The sequence below is a fragment of the Anoplolepis gracilipes genome, chromosome 1 (genome assembly GCF_047496725.1).
Source record: "Anoplolepis gracilipes chromosome 1, ASM4749672v1, whole genome shotgun sequence".
NCBI classification, from domain to species: Eukaryota; Metazoa; Arthropoda; class Insecta; order Hymenoptera; family Formicidae; genus Anoplolepis; species Anoplolepis gracilipes.
This window is the reverse complement of record NC_132970.1, coordinates 18,989,284-19,006,881: the sequence shown is the minus strand read 5'-3', so window position 1 is coordinate 19,006,881 and position 17,598 is coordinate 18,989,284. Positions and strand designations below refer to the sequence as shown.

At 27.1% G+C, this 17,598-nt stretch overlaps 2 protein-coding genes across 2 annotated transcripts; both read left to right on the top strand.

The window, feature by feature from the left end:
* Positions 1–1,251: 1,251 nt before the first annotated feature.
* Positions 1,252–6,733, top strand: LOC140676297 (carboxypeptidase B). Its single transcript, XM_072911194.1, has 9 exons — positions 1,252–1,494; positions 2,980–3,363; positions 3,445–3,544; positions 4,137–4,242; positions 4,492–4,653; positions 4,952–5,165; positions 5,517–5,747; positions 5,888–6,072; positions 6,262–6,733. Exons 1-9 carry the CDS (start codon positions 1,316–1,318, stop codon positions 6,435–6,437), a joined length of 1,737 nt encoding a protein of 578 aa, XP_072767295.1. The 5' UTR covers positions 1,252–1,315; the 3' UTR covers positions 6,438–6,733.
* Positions 6,734–8,440: 1,707 nt separating this feature from the next.
* Positions 8,441–16,632, top strand: LOC140663700 (transmembrane protease serine 9-like). The gene is made up of 8 exons (XM_072888127.1): positions 8,441–8,536; positions 9,485–9,779; positions 10,527–10,836; positions 11,166–11,324; positions 14,850–14,985; positions 15,312–15,594; positions 16,060–16,366; positions 16,468–16,632. Exons 1-8 carry the CDS (start codon positions 8,494–8,496, stop codon positions 16,630–16,632), a joined length of 1,698 nt encoding a protein of 565 aa, XP_072744228.1. The 5' UTR covers positions 8,441–8,493.
* The last annotated feature ends 966 nt before the right edge of the window (positions 16,633–17,598 follow it).

Sequence of the window (17,598 nt, the reverse complement as noted above, 5' to 3'; positions counted from 1 at the left end):
AAAAATGAATATTTTAAGATATTTCATAGATTATATAAAATTATGTTAAATAAAAGTATAAAATATTAAATTAAAGTATAAAATATTTCTTAACTCTCAAATTTTTGGTCATCATACTCTTGTAACTTGTTATACATTTATTAAGAAAAATTGATTTATATAAAAAATTAGAGTAATTTTATTTAAAAAACTACAAGATTGATCTTCACATAATCTTGATATTTACAATCAAGGTCAAACCAATGATCTTATGTTCCCCTCGAAGTAACAAAACTTTTATGTTAAACATTTTGCAAGAAAGTAGTCGCAAAATAAACGAAGTGGGAAAACACTGATAAAGTACTGTTAAAGACGGCTAGCCTTCGGCAAATTTTCGTGATTATTCAGTGCCATTTCAATTTAATTACAGTAATTGCGTAAAACGATTACGTAGAAAAGTGGATTTAATACATATACAGTTACATTGTTTGAACGTTTATATCAGAAAACGTGTTTTGCTAACGGCAAACTTGCTGACCTACTATGTATCGTTCTATGTCAAACAAATTCTGGAATGCGTCTAAATACCAGCCATTCTTTTTTTACTGTATTAGTTTATATAGTTAGTAAATAAATAATTTTTTATTTTTTATTTAAGTTATGCATAGTCTACATTAATTTAGTGTAGAATTATAATAATATTATATGACTTTTTTTAATAATAAAAAAATATTTTACTGATTATAATAATAACAATATTTAAACATTTTTATTTCTCAAGTAAATTAATTTGAAAATTGATAACATAAATATTGCAAATACAAATCAATTTTATTAAATAAATATCTACAATATTCCAATTTTCTCAATCAAAGTACCAAAAATCACGTTAATAACTTAACTTTAAGATCAATAAACATCGGAAAACTCATCGTATTAAATGTATTACTAATTATTATTAATTAAAAGTTTTTTTCTTTCTCTTGTCTATCATTTCAAGCTTTGCAACATTATTAAAATTAGAAATTCTCTCATGCTGAACGATTCAACACTGCTTCTAATTGACATATAATGGATTACAATTACCACATATGTATATTCGACTGCTCCAAGCAGTATGCCATTCATTAATACTGAAGCCTCTGATCTGCTGCGTGACTGAAGAATAAACGTCATCCAGCGTGAAGTTGAAATCCCGTAAGCCAGGCTCGTGGGGCAGAACAGTGAAACCATCGTGTTTTATGTGAATCAGTGTCGAGCGACTGGTTCCGACTACAGGTTCGCCAGTTAACGAGGAAACTTCGAGACGTGTATCCTGGTGCGATCGAAGTACGCCATGAGCGTCGGCGTTGAATCGTTCCTGTACGTGATCCTCGGAGTATCAGGGATATTCATGTTGCATTTGGTAAACGGTAGTCCGTATCGTGATAGTTATACAGTGACACATCTGAAATATAATTATTCGGAAGAGAAGATTTTCAAGAAGGAAAGAAATCTTGATGAAAGAAGTCGTGGGTTGGTGTCATTAATTGATCAGGAAATTGTACGATAAACAGTTTGATGAAATTGTGAATTGTTACATCGATATTCTAACAATATCAAAAAATTAACACGGAAGGATTATTAGAAAATCTATAAGTTAAAGGAATCAATGTTATATATTTTATTTTTCAATTAAAGAAGTAGCACTAAAAAGTGAACTATAATATATATAATTTTTGAGACATATAAATACGAGAGTCTGACAATAAAGATACAAGCATTGTAATTCTATACGCGCGCACGTGTGTATGTGTATATGATTTGTACATGCAACCTTGAAATTACGACACGTATATATATATATATATATATATATATATATAAGTTATATAGGGAAAAGATTAATAACCGCAAGTGTTATCTTTAATATAAAAATATTTACTGGTCGGAGTTTGGCACGTGAATAAAATATAATCGACATGATTGAAAATTATTCCAATTTCCAGGTGCGCATAGATATTTGCAAGTAAAAGTCATGGATCATAGTGTAAAATTCATGGTTATATCAGTGAATATTTATAGATAGAATGTTTTTAAACTAAATAGGAGCGTGCATGTGGTTCAACAAATTCAAAAATGGCCGAACGGCACATCTTTGAATTTGAAAAATGCCGTTCGATTATGTTTGAATTTATTGCGCAACACACACACATGTATAATCAGTGCCTGTACCTTTATTATTGGAACGCCTACATATAGTATGTTTTAAAAATTAAAAAAAAGAGGTGCTCAATTTGTGATAACTCTTATTTCGTCAGTCTTTTTTCTTTTAATCAGCTTTTGATGACAATTGTCAAGTTCTATAAAATAACTAAGTAATTAATATCGCAAGTTATAATTATAATTTTATTTTTATATATGAAAGTATAATTACCAACTATCACTTTTTACTTTTAACTTAATTGTTGCAATCATATGTATAATCTCTGTTATAGACGCGTTTTATCCGCGCTTATTTTCTCCTGTAAAGAAGTAGACCGTGTATATGTTAATCATAAAAGGCCGTTGTAATTCTTTTCAATTTAACTTTGTGTAGCTGATGGCAAAGATACGCAAATTTTCACATAAATACAGACATAATGCTTTTGACATTTAAAAAATGATATAAATTATTTATCAATTACTATAACATTATGTCAGACATATTTATATATCTATATAATCAGAATATCTTTACAAATATTGCAATATTAATATTAACATAAGATTTACAAATATTTGCAATATTAATATTAATATAAGATTTGCAAATTGTTTATATAACAAGTTATATATCTATACTTAAAAACTTTTTTTCAACTTTATATCTGTTAATACATATAATTTGTTTTCCGAGAAAATAAATCTCAAGAATATATCATAAAATATCTCTAGAAAATATTATAAAATATTTTAACAAATAATATATAATAGAAAATATTATTTACATTATAAACGCAACAAATAACCAACGTATAGTTTGCAGAATACTAATAATGATCAAGGAGTGCAACCAATTTTGAATTCCAAAGACAGGAAAGAAAGAAGAGTTGAAGCAATAAATTATCTTCAAGAGACACTCAGAGAATCATCAAAGGATGATGAATATGACAGAGGTTTCTCTCTATTTGGCCTAGTTGAATCCATGCTATCTGTCGTAGCAAATGGATTCAGCACAGTTGTCAGCAGCATCGTTGGTACTGAAAAGAAGAATTTACGATCAAATGTCAGTAGAATAAATTATAAAAATTATCAATTAATCAGAGTGTTTCCTAACACGGAAAATCACGTTACGGATTTGCGCGATTTGAGAGACGCTGAGCCCGAAGAGATCAAATTTTGGTCCTTTCCAAATCGTAACAGGTATACCTTCTCGCGATTTGACTTATTGAAATATACTATCAATTATTTAACATATTTTTTACGTCGACATTTGCTTCACAGGACCTCCGATATTATCGTCGCGCCAGATCTTGTACCTGATGTTAAAGATTATTTAAGAGATAAGAAAATTGATTTCAAGGTGTTAATATCAGATATTCAGGTAAAACTAAATGCATATTTCATGTTCTTTACATTAATACTTACTATCGCAAAACATTTCAAACATTTTTCAAAATAAGTATATAAAATTTAAAAAAAAACAATTATTTATTATGTTAAAAAAGAATATTATATTTAATATATTTAACATTAAAATTATTAGTCATATTTATTACAAATATTGTATTATTACATTGTTATATTAAAATTATTAATCATAAAAAACTGAGATTTTCAAATTAATTATAGATGTCATTACTACTATATAATTGTAAGGAAACTTTAACAAAAACAGATATTTGTATATATTGACACACTTTACTTATAATAATTTCCATAATTTCTCATTGAGAAAGACACAAAAGAAACGTCACAGTAATAAATAAATCATCATTTACTTTATAATGCTATCACAGATCACAAACTTTTACCGCGTATATTAATCATTATTTATTGACTAATGAGTGCCATGAAAGAAATGAAAAAGAGAAATCTTGTTGTGGTTGTTGACATAATTGATTGAGATAATTAATTTTATATAAATTGAATGATAATTTTAGATCTTTAAAATAACTTTGATCTTTGATTAATAGAAAACAATTTCATATCAAAATCCGAAAATGACGAAAGAACAACGTGAAGACTTGGTGACCACTCAAGGTCACAGTATGACATGGAAACGTTATCATCGATACGGAGGTAAAATTGTGCTACAAGATATATTTTTTTACGTCACATTAAATTAATCTAAAAACTAATCTAAGTGACCATTAAACTAATTTAAGTGAAAACAAATTGATCAATCAAATATCAATTATTTTTAGTTTAATACACATAAAAGATAAATAAGTAAAAAAAACTTGATTTTATATATATATATGAATTATAATAAATGTATTGTTGCATATCAAATTTATTTTTGCAATGATTATATTAATACTTTTACAGATATCGTGCGCTATTTAGAATACCTAGCTTTTAAGTATCCCAAAATGGTTGAATTAGTAACTATTGGCCATAGTTACGAAGGCCAACCGATAAAAATGGCAAAAGTTTCGATAGGATTAAACAAAAATGGCGAAAGAAAACCTGCAATTTGGATCGATGCCGGTGAGTATTTTATCTGAGACAAATTATTTTTTTTTATGAAACAGAAAGCAGAAAAATATAAATTTAAGACAGTATTTGAATAATACATTACATATAAATATTGTGAAGAGAATTCCAGTAATTTGTTTTCCTGTCGGCGATTTCTTTTCTTGAATGTTGTACAACTTTTATTTTGATTGCCCTATTTTTTACTGAATTTATGCCCGACCGGTTTTTTCGGCAACATCAAATTTGCATGTCTTGACCGTATTTCGTCCCGTTAGATGATCTTTACGGTGAATTGTTGTTATGTTCGTAGGCATGCACGGACGAGAATGGATCGGTAGCGCCGTGGCAACCTACATACTAAGCCAGTTAGTTGAGAGGAATTCGACCTACACGAAATTGTTGGATAATTCAGATTGGATGATCTTGCCAGTTGTCAATCCAGATGGTTATGAGTATAGTCATATCGGTGACCGTTTTTGGCGGAAAACTAGAAGCAACCATGTGGAAAGTCAAGAAGATAGTAGGTAACTAGAAAGAAGGAAACTGTTGTTTATCGCGATTGCGTATTTTAATAAAAACAAATATAATTTCAACAATGTATGTACATGTACTTTTTTACACAAGTGATATATATATTAAGAAAAATATTATTTGTTAATTTTTTAAAAGATCTAACTTTAGATCTTCAGATTTAATTTTTAGATTAGATTTCATAATAAGATTTCAGATAAAAAAAGACAAGAGCAGACTAAATTAAAAATATTTTATAAAGCTTATTATATAACTTCTATTATGTAAAAATAACGATAAAAAATTATTAAAAAAATTATACATTCATTATAGTAAAATAAAATACTGTGCAATTTTTCTTCTAGGTACACACCTTCCAATTTATTACAGTTCGTAACGCACTATACTAGGTGGTTCTGGACTAAATGCGAAGGAGTTGATCCGAATCGAAATTTTGCATATCACTGGGGCGAGGAAAAGGAAGGCGGAGCCAGTTCAGATCCTTGTTACGAAACTTACTCAGGACCCTTTGCCTTCTCCGAACCAGAGACAAAGGCTATGGCAGATTATATTTTGGCAAATAAGCAACATATTCGGTATATAATTGTCCATATTTAATTAATCCAATTTTATTATCCGAACTTTATTTCTTTTTTCTAAATATTTTGCTTCTTTAAAAGTGTTTATTCAAAGCATTTCGTGTAAACATATTGATACATTATATTTACATTCCCAGAATGTATTTGACTTTGCATTCTTATTCGCAAATGTGGCTACTACCATGGGGTCACACACGTTCGAAACCATCGGATTATTCCGATATGATAAATGTAGCGAAAAAGGCGATTAACGCGATTGCAAAGGTTCATGGCACTCATTATCAACTTGGACCGGTGACAGATCTGATGTATCCAATTTCTGGTAGATATTTTTACCTATTATCTATAGCACAGTATTAATCTATTCTAGTTTTAATTTACAATTAATAAAGTCACAAGAATGATATAACGTGCTAATCTACGATCAGATACTAAAATAACACAAGAAGTGCATTTGAAATGTCATAATCGGAAATGTTTATCGCAAAAGTGAAAACTTCTCTGCTTTCAGGGGCGTCCGATGATTGGGCTAAAGGCGTCGCCGGTATAAAGTATTCATACACGGTGGAATTACGCGATCGTGGAACGTACGGATTCCTGTTGCCGGCGACTCAGATAGTTCCGACTGCGCGTGAGATCTGGGCGGGAATTCGCGCAATCGCCCGCATGGTCACCTGTAAAACGTAAAATTGCTCTACTTATCGATTAACGTTTTTTTTCTTTCGATTGATAGAAAAAAGATCAATTCATATATATGAAGCGCATGGGTAATTACTATCATCTGTACGATGCACATCGTACAGAGTACACAGGGCATTCGTATCGAGAACTCGATATTCAAATCATTATCAGAATAAACAAGTTGCAATAACGGCGAGAGATAGATCTTAATTAAAATCACACAAGAACATATTGACATTATCGATATTATAATAACATTGAACAAATGTGTGAAATGTCATAATAAATTGTTGCACTACGTACACGCAAATTTTGTGTTCCTATAATTTTTAGAAAATTTAATTTAGAGCTGGATTAAATATTCGGAAATTGTTATATATAGAAATTTTATTTTAATTTAATATACTAAAACTATAAAATTTGTGTTCTCGAAATGTTTATTTTTGTACATTTTTATTTGTAAGTTAAGTGAAAAATGTTTTTTTTTATGTATACAGAATTATATGTATAATTTAAGTAGACAAAAAAAGAGAGAAAGAGAAAGAATGTGTGTGTATGTGTATAATGTATATATTGTAATATGAATATATTTATTATTTGTTTTATTATATTGCAACTGATGTCTTTTATACAAGTAATAAAAATAAATATTGCTTTGTTTTATTTATTTGAACAACATATTAGACTGTTTTAATATTTCTTATTTTAATTAGCATATACAAAGTGTCCCAAACTTATCGTATTACCTGTTAATTGTTGATTCCTAAGACCATTTGAAAACGAAAATCCTAATACCAAAATATCAAGGCTACAACAGTTTTCAAAAATCAATTCATATATGAAGCGCATGGGTAATTACTATTATCTGTACGATGTATATCGTACAGAGTACACAGGGCATTCGTATCGAGAACTCGATATTCAAATCATTATCAGAATAAACAAGTTGCAATGACGGCGAGAGATAGATCTTAATTAAAATCACAGGAACATATTGACATTATCGATATTATAATAACATTGAACAAATGTGTGAAATGTCATAATAAATTGTTGCACTAGGTACACGCGAATTTTGTGTTCCTATAATTTTTAGAAAATTTAATTTAAAGCTGGATTAAATATTCGGAAATTGTTATATATAGAAATTTTATTTTAATTTAATATACTAAAACTGTAAATAATAAGAGGTTAAAGTTGACCAATTAGTATGACAAAATTTTGCGCATTCAGGCACGTCGCATATTAAAAATGCCCTCACACTAAATTTAATTATCAACATTGAAATAATATTGATAAATTATGTATTTAATTTATTGTTTAGTTATAGTTATGTAGTAATTTATTATCATTAAAATAATTTTATAAACTTATCTTCTTTATGTGAGGTTAATAAATTTTGATATTAGCATAACAATAACTTAACAATAAATTAAATATATAATTTATCAATATTTTAATTGATGATTTGTTGACAATTAAATTTAGTGTGAAAGCATTTTTAATATGCGACGTGCCTGAATACGCGAAATTTTGTCATGCTAATTGGTTAACTTTAAACTTTTATCATTTAAAAACTATTATAGCCTCAACATTTTAATATTAAGATTTTCATCTCCAAATGGCCTCAGGAATCCACCATTAACAGGTAATACGGTAAGTCTGGGACACCCTGTATATTATATTACACATATAAAGGAGATAATATAATAAATGAAAGTAATTCTCTAGTATGTTACTATAATATAAACACGGAAATAAATCTTATCTCACAATATATATATATATGATAAAATAAATAATAATAGTGAGTTATTTGATTCGAAGATAATAAGAGATTATAATATTAATATTACCATTTTTTTATATATAAAAGATAGATTATTGAGGTAAGGTAATAGTCAGTGTATGCTATCTGCACTCAAGAAGGTACGTTATCAAGATGTATCCAAAATACTTGGGTATTTATGTCTTATCGCCAGATATTGCGTTATTTCATAGTATATAAACCGTAAGCTGTGCTATTCTGGCGCATAGCCTTTATTCAATTGACAAATCGACAATGTTGATCCAGTGTCTTTTAGCTGCCATTCTAGTGTTCCAGGGTAAGTGCACTTTTTGTGACGTTACTTATAATACTTACCTTTTTATAAATTAAAACTAAAATACAACCAAATATTTTATATTGGATTGACCAAAAAGTAATGTCATTTTTTACAATAAATTTACGTTTTTCAATATAAAGTATGTATTAAATTAAAAAGTATATACATATTCTAAAAACTGATACTTTAACACACGTAGTGATTTTTAAAAAATTATTATTACGTTTGATTAAATTTGCTTGAATTAATCTTACTTTGAAAATGAGTGACAATAAGAAGCTATATATATATATATATTTTCCAGCAATTATACTTTTTTTATTTTTACCAAGCAAAAAATGCAGTACAAACATTAAAAAAGATTTCTTACCAATTTGCACCGTGTCTTTCCCTTTGAGGAAATAAGAAAGCTATAATAATTGATCAGGAGCACTTTTTTCTCATTTTTAAAATAAGATCAATTTAAAAAAATTTAACCAAATGTAATGATCTTTTTTAATTACGCATTGAAGTGTCAATTTTAGAATATGTATATATTTTATAGCTTATCGATAGCTTTGTATTGAAAAATACAAAAACGTCATCTACTGTAAAAATCCGACATTACTTTTTGACCAACCTAATAGTTTTTAGAAACATAAATATCCCAAATATCTTTTTTTCTAAATTATGAAATACATAGTATATATGATAGATTGCATTTAAAAATATTACACGATAAATAAAAAATTATTTTTCACAAAACAAGTTTTGTAAGTAATTATAAAATAAAGATTTAGAAAACTGCATTTTTATAAACAAAGAATTTGTTTCTAAAACAATATTATATTTTGAAATAAAAATGACACTATAAAATAATTCAAATAATCAAAACAAAATATTCAAGTTTTGCAAAAGTATCGTTCTTAATCAGATATTAGGAGTTTTTTTTTAATTTATTTTCTATAGCATGTCTGGCCACTCCCTTCGGTCTGAAACCTAGGATCACCGACGGTGAAGATGCCACACCGGGTGAATTTCCTTATCAGGTGTCTATTCGTTGGGGTATACCACCACTCATTCCACAGAATCATGCCTGCGGTGGTTCAATTTTGAACGAGCATTACATTTTGACAGCCGGACACTGTGTTTTGAAACTTGGCAAGCTTAAGGTGCTCGCTGGCAAGCATCACGTTTCTAGAGATGAAGATACTCAACAAGAAGTTGCAGTTGAAAGGGCTATTGTTCATAAACAATATCCGGGGTATGTTTCCATTATTTTTAACAAAATCAAAAATAATAAATATACCATAGACTCCATAATTTCTACTATTAATTTAATTTAAGTTAATCGAGAGCAGTTTTACAATCAAAATTTATATTATTGTCAAAAAGAAACTATATTATTAAAAAATATTAATATTACAATTTTTGCGATGCAAATATTACAAAATTATAATCTTATCTTTATAAACTCAGAGTCCTCGAAAACATTTAAAAATACATTTTATCTGAAGAAAGTACACTTTATCTAAAAAAATAATAAATATATTATTAATAATAACATATTTATATGATAAAAAGATGTTTATGAGAGCAAAAATAGATTATCAATATAAATATTTGTAAAAAATATTATTAAAATGCACAATATTAATTTCACATTATTTAAAGTTATTTATATTAATTTACCAGCTCTCTATTAAATAATCTTATTAACGATGCAATATTATTTACCACAATTAAATATCAATTATATATAAAATATTTTATTTAGAAACAGTTTTCATGTAGCAAATATATAAAAAAATGTTTAATTAATTACTTATCGCAACTATTTTGCAATCCGTAATCTATGTCACATTGCGATAATGTTTCATCATATCTTTCTTATAAATTTTCGCAATTGATATTTGTGTTTTCCGAACTGATAACATAATAAACATGTCTGGAACGTAAAATCACGATAGTATCGCGATACTTCAAACTGAATCATAATACGTTTTTTCAGAGGTGTTGCTCCATATGACATCGCTATTCTGAAACTGAAAACTCCCCTTGTCTTTAACGAGAGAGTGTCCCCTGTCACTCTACCTCAACAAAACGAGATACGAACTGGAAATGCTGTGCTCTCTGGATGGGGCTCCACCTCAAAAAATTTACTCCCGAAGCTGCCTGACGTTCTTCAAAAGGTTACTGTTCCATTGTTGGACAATCAATCTTGTCTGAAAAAATTCCCGGATAACAACATCGGTAAAAAACCAGAACTCTATGATTCACAAATCTGCACTGATTCTGTTGGAGAAGCATCCGCCTGCTCTGTAAGTCACATTAAAGCTTTTCTTTGCATTTTTTTCTCTTTCGTTTCTCTTATAATTAACTACATTGTCATATTATGAAATGCTATTTTACATTATTAATTATATTATTAATATTATCTACTTAACCAACTATTTCATTAATCCATTCCATAAAATGGCATAAAATAATTTCCAATTGGCTTTATTTATTAAAGCTGCAAAAAAATCTCATAAATAAAATAATAATTTATAATTTCTATTTTTAAATATATATTTAATAATAATAAAGAGAATTAAACAATTAAATGTTTAAATTGTTTGTACAATCTCTTTTACTACATCTTTTTTAGGGTGACTCCGGCGGTCCACTGGTTCAAATTGAAAACAACACTCCTGTCCAAGTCGGTATTGTTTCATGGGGTGTCTATCCGTGCGGTGTCAAACGCGTTCCTTCCGTCTATACTCGCGTAGCATCCTACGTTGATTGGATTAACAATATCATTAATACTTGATTATTTATAATAAACTTTCGTGTTTTCTGTCAATCAATATGCTCGTAAAAATTATATCACTAACAAGACATTATTGTGTGTGCCATTTTTGTACAAATTTAACTAATCAAATTTTTTAATTGTGAATTAAAAAAATAGTTAATAATAATTAAAATATTCCGATAAACACTGATAATAACAATGCTACATTCTATGTAATGCAATACAAAGAACATAAAAAATAAATTTTATTATATTACAATTTCATATGTTTTTTATCTTCAACCCTTATTAATAAATATCAGAAGGATAGTAAAAATGAGCAGTCACATATAATCTTTTGTATTTTTTTTTCTTCTTTACCTTCCGTATCTTTTGTAATTAAGTATTCAAAATATTTTTATTTAATTTTTAATGCTCATAAACTGATTAATCTATTTTACTAATAACATTTTGTTGTTCTTTATGTAAATGTAAATAATAATTTTCTATCCCATAATATTATATCAGCTTACAATTTAATAGAATATAAAGTTTGCTTCGCGTCATTCATGTATATTCCAGCTGTTTTTTCATTTTTTAGTTAGTTATTATTATGAATTAATTATCATTATATTACCTCATATATACATAAATATATATATATATATATATATATATATATATATATATATATATACATATGTATACATTTATATTTATATGTGTATATGTAAATGTTAAAAGAGGTATCACAATAATTTTTATAAATAACATTTTTTAAATAATTTTTTTAATAATTAAATATATACAAAGTTTTTAAGATTTTTTTAGCAATATTTCTCTTACTTTTTAAATCTTTATCAAAATTTTATTTACAAGCATTTTAATAAATTTTATATTATTTTTGATTACTTGTTATCATATATAATACTGGTTTTATATAACGTTATATTTTTTAAAAACACTATTTCTTTAATATTTTTGTTTGAGTAATAAATATTTATATTTTATATTTTTTTATCATAAACAAAAGCAGCATGTTATGAATCGACTTCGATCACTATAAGGTTATCAACAGCAACACACCGAGCACTAAATTGATTGTTACATGCTTGATATTAAAAACTGTCAAATACATAATTTCAGTCATTTTGATAATCTTTTAATATATATATATATATATATATATATATATATATATACATAAAAAAGCTTATATTAAACTCACAACAAATTAATAAAATTTTTCATATACTATTAACTTTTTCAATATTTGAACAGTCAAACATGATCTTTACTCAATAACAAATTGTTATATCTCTCAAAATTTATCTCTTTCGATATAATAGTATCAATATCAAAATAAATAGAAAAAAGCATGATAAATTAAATCTTGTTAACCCTCTATGGGCCCGTGTAACTTTCAGGTCACATGCTAATATATCGACATTTTACCAAATAATTTTAGTTTTTTCATGAGAGGCGTATACGTCTTAAATCTATAATGTCTCTGAGACAACCAATACCAATAAAAAAATTTTTTTTTATCTGCATATATGTATAGGTTTATAATTGTTGATTTTCCGTTTCACAAATTTTTTTATATTTAAAAAAAAAATTCGGCCCATAAAGGGTTAATAGGTTTTAACAAAAAAATCAAATTAATTTATACTAGATTTATATCATATATGAATAATTTTAAGATTTGTCAAATTCAAAACTTTTGCAACATTTTATCGCTGCATGTTATAAAATATTAAATTAATGAAAAATAAAACTCAAAAATATCAATTTGTTTTTCTAGTAAAATAAAATTTAAGCAGTTTTCATGTTGCAAAGTTTATGTCCACGATGCTGTAAAAATGCAAAAAATTAATTATAAATATTCTAAGCGCTCTTTTGATTTGAACTTGTAAGTTAATATCCCCATTATTTGTATTCTTATTATTTTACAAAATATAAAATCTCATATTGATAGTTTCCATTATATACGTTGTTTATTACAGTGACTTAAGCTTTTGGTATTATCGTATTAAAGAATAATTTGAATTTTTAGTGCACTTTTATTAGCTTTCAATCTTTATCGTTTTATTGTTGTTATTTAAATAAGAGTTTATACATATTTTTATGATATTCTAGAGTTTGGAAAGTCTACTCACAGTAGCGGAAAGTAACACGTTGAAAGCAAACATTAAACTGACAATAAAGAAATAATACAAAAGTTTATCAGACTTTTATGTATATACATATCCCTTCCATGATTATTATTTTTAATCTTTATTAATGCCTATTTCATCAAAATTTAAAAACCTGGAAATTTGTTTTTACTAATCTCAATACATAAATCAATTTACACTATCATAAGTAAGATTATTGACTTTCCGCATACCTTCTGTGTCTACTTCATTCAGGAATAATGATTGATCGTAATCAGATAACGATAATAAAAGGTATTGAACTGCTGGATAATTTATCATGATTGAAATGCAGCGCAGTTGATTGGATATGAAAGAATTTTTATTGTTCTATAGAAGATTTGATGCGTGATTTGCATGATGACGGAGATTTAAACAATTTCGAAACAATCAACAAAGGAAAGATTAAATCTGTTAATAATATTTTTTATATAGTTGCTATTTTTTTATTAAATATAATCTGTTTCAAAGCTATTAATGAATATTAGAACGTTTAAAATAAACATACTTTACAATTAATTCTTCTTACATTTTTTTATTTTTTTATTATTTTTAACATCTGTTTATTTTAAGTTAATAACAATATAATTATTTTTTTAAAAGACAATTGATTGAATTTATTGACTAAAAGAGAAACTATTAACATAATAAAAATAAAAGTATATTTTATTTACTTCTATTTGTTACTACTTCTATTTTATTATGTTAATAGTTAACAGCATAATAAATTAAATCTTGTTAATATATGATATACAGGATGTACTTGGTGAAAAACCTGTTAATGGCAGATTCTTGAGATCATTTGGAGTCGATTTTTCCTCAACGAAAATATCGAGAGACGTCATCATTTTTTGCAAGTTTCCAATTTTTATCATTATATATCCTTGTAATTAAGCCTTAAATTAAAATTCTATTAGAGTAAATTCTATCTGAAATTAACTGAAGAATGTAGTTTTGGTAATTTTTTAACTTCAAAAAGTTTAGTTTGCGAAAAGCGTCTTTTTTTCAATCGCTTACAACTCGGAAATTATTGATGCTTCGACATTTTCGCTGAGGAAAAATCATTTCCAAATGATCTCAAGCATCTGCTATTAGCAGGTTTTTCACCAATTACCGGACACTCTGTATATCTGAACTTTTGATATTATAAAAATCATTCCTTTTCTATCGCAAATGCAAGTTATGTTTTTAAATTGAAACACAATAATGTACAAATGTAGCAACATACTTACTTTGTCTAAATTAACTTCAAGATAACATTTAATGATTATAACAATCCATCAAATTATAGGGAAAGTTTGATTTGTAACAAAATCTTTCTTATCTTAAATACGTTGCATGAATTTACGATAAATTATCAATGCAGATCAATCATTTTCATACAAAGATATCCAACGAAATAATGAGCATAAAAAGCAGTAAATTTGCTGCAATGGCATCAATCGACAAGATGTCTTCTAAAGCAATCGTGTTCTTTGCACTCTTAACAGTGGCTTTTGCTGGTCCGGCAGTATTTCGTCAGTATTTTTTACATTATACATATAATAAATAATAAGTGTATAAATTAATTAAATTAACTGATTGTCTAAAAAGTTGACAAAATAATACATGTTCAACTTTTATTTTTTTAATAAAATTAAATTTCTTCAACAAATATTAATTAGCTTAACATTGGTTTATAATTCCACGAAGAAAAAGTAACAAAATTTAGTCTTTCATTATATTGTTACAAATTCAAATACTTCAGTTTTATTGCATAAAATTTTCTTTAACGCACTATAATTTAGTTTGCAAATTTTGTTTTAATTATTATTAATTTTAATTGCAGAAAAACCTCATGTTGGTCTTCGAGTACCGTTCTTGCCACAAGTAGTCGGAGGCGACGAGGCTCCAAAAAATTATTATCCATTCATTGTCTCTCTTCAGCAATATGGTAGCCACTTTTGCGCCGGATCGATTGTGAACTCTGAGTGGATCGTGACTGCAGCACACTGCATTTTAGCAACTAGTTCCTTTGTCGTCAACGCTGGAAAGCATAATATTGAAGTTACTGAAGACACCGAACAATTAGTTGAAGTTGCACAGACTTTCGTACATGAAAAATATCAAGGGTGAATAAAATATTCAAACAAGTATTAATAAGCCATCAAACTTTTATTTGAATCAAAATTTGTTAAATACATTAAATTACTTGCGGGTATGTCTTTATAATTGCATATAGAGACAATCTAAAGTAGAACAGTTTTTAAATAGAATAGACGGTTCCAGTTTTATCACACGGTGCAGAATAAATCTAGTAATCGAAATTACTAAGAAAGACGTAGTAAATAGATACTGATATATCACAATTATCGCTTGGTATTTATTATACAATTAGAAAAATTATGTTTAGAATAAGAAACGACGCACATAGTAAATTTGTAGTTTTTATTGACAGATAGCATTATCAATAATTTCGAATATTAATTTTCCATTAATACTATGCTATTTTGTTAAACACAATTACTTACAAGATTTTATATAGCAACTATTATATAGAGTTTTAAATTTATTTCAATATCTTTTTCAACTTCCAGCGGTGTTGGGCCATTTGACATTGGTTTGATCAAGCTTGCAACTCCATTAAAATTCACAACAGAAGTACAACCCATCGCCTTGCCAGAACCTGGAAAAATCCCGACTGGAGATGCAATACTTATCGGATGGGGCTCTACCTCGCAAAGTTGGATTCCTAATATGCCAGCCAAACTTCAATATGTTAATTTGCATTATGTCCCTCTCGATGTCTGCGACGATTCTGTCGAGCGTCTGACTGGATCTTCTCCGGTTCATGAGACCAATGTCTGTACTGGACCATTGGACGGCGGAATCTCTGCATGCAGCGTAAGAGTTATAAATTTTTTATAGAAAATTATAGCAATCGCTCTACCATAAGTATGAAGGTTTAACGTACTAAATTCTTAATTATTCATCACATCGTTTAGGGTGATTCTGGCGGACCTCTAGTTTCGAGTAATGGACAGAAGTTGGTGCTCACTGGAATAGTTTCTTGGGGCATTATTCTATGTGGTACTCGCGGTGCGCCATCGGTGTATACAGGAGTATCCCACTATAATGAATGGATACAGCAGATAATAGCTAAACATTAAGCACAATTATATTGACGACTTATTAATGAATATATAACGGATTATTGTATTTTATCCAATATAAACTAAATATCTTGCATAAATAAATAAATTTTCAACGCAAAATATGTGTGTATTTTTTTCACTTAAATCCTTTTTGAAGAAACTTATATATGTATATATAAGTATAAATTTGTTTTTTTTATATCAATTTTTATTATAAATAAATAATTGTCGATAACATACTGGCGATAAACAAATAATTTGCAAATTTTTTCAGAGTTACATGCTCATTATCTTTATAATTATTTTATTTTAAAATTGTTTATTTTATCAGAATTTAAAATGGAGAACTCATTTAATCGATATTATTAAAATAAATAAATTAATCAACATTATTTTAAGTTAGATGGTTGGATTTTTTCAAGTTTTTTACATCTATTTCATTGAAAGAAAATAAATGATCATAAACAATAAAAGATAAGACGAAACATTAAACCGTTTGATGATCTATCATAATGAAAGTTTAGCTCATTAGAGTTGAAATTGTCTTAGTATCTTTTATTTCTTTCATGGCTACGCATGCAAGTGCTACAAAAACTAAATAGAATGAGACTATTTTAGTACAGTTATTAATTTAACATAACGTAAAATACAATGAGATTGTATACAAATGTATAACTAAAGAAGAATTTAACAACGTTATCTTCTTTTGTAAATTTTAATGGAGTTGTAAGTTTGATCAAACCAATGTCAAATAAACCAACACTACTGAAAGTTGAAAAAAATATTGAAATAAATTTAAAACTTTATACAATGTATATATATATATATATATATTAGTTGCTATGTAAGTAATTGTGTTTAACAAACTAGCATATAGTATTTATAGAAAATAAATATTCGAAATCATTGATAATAATGCTATCTGGCAATAAAAACTCTACAAATTTACTATGTGCATCGCTTCTTATCCTAAACGTAATT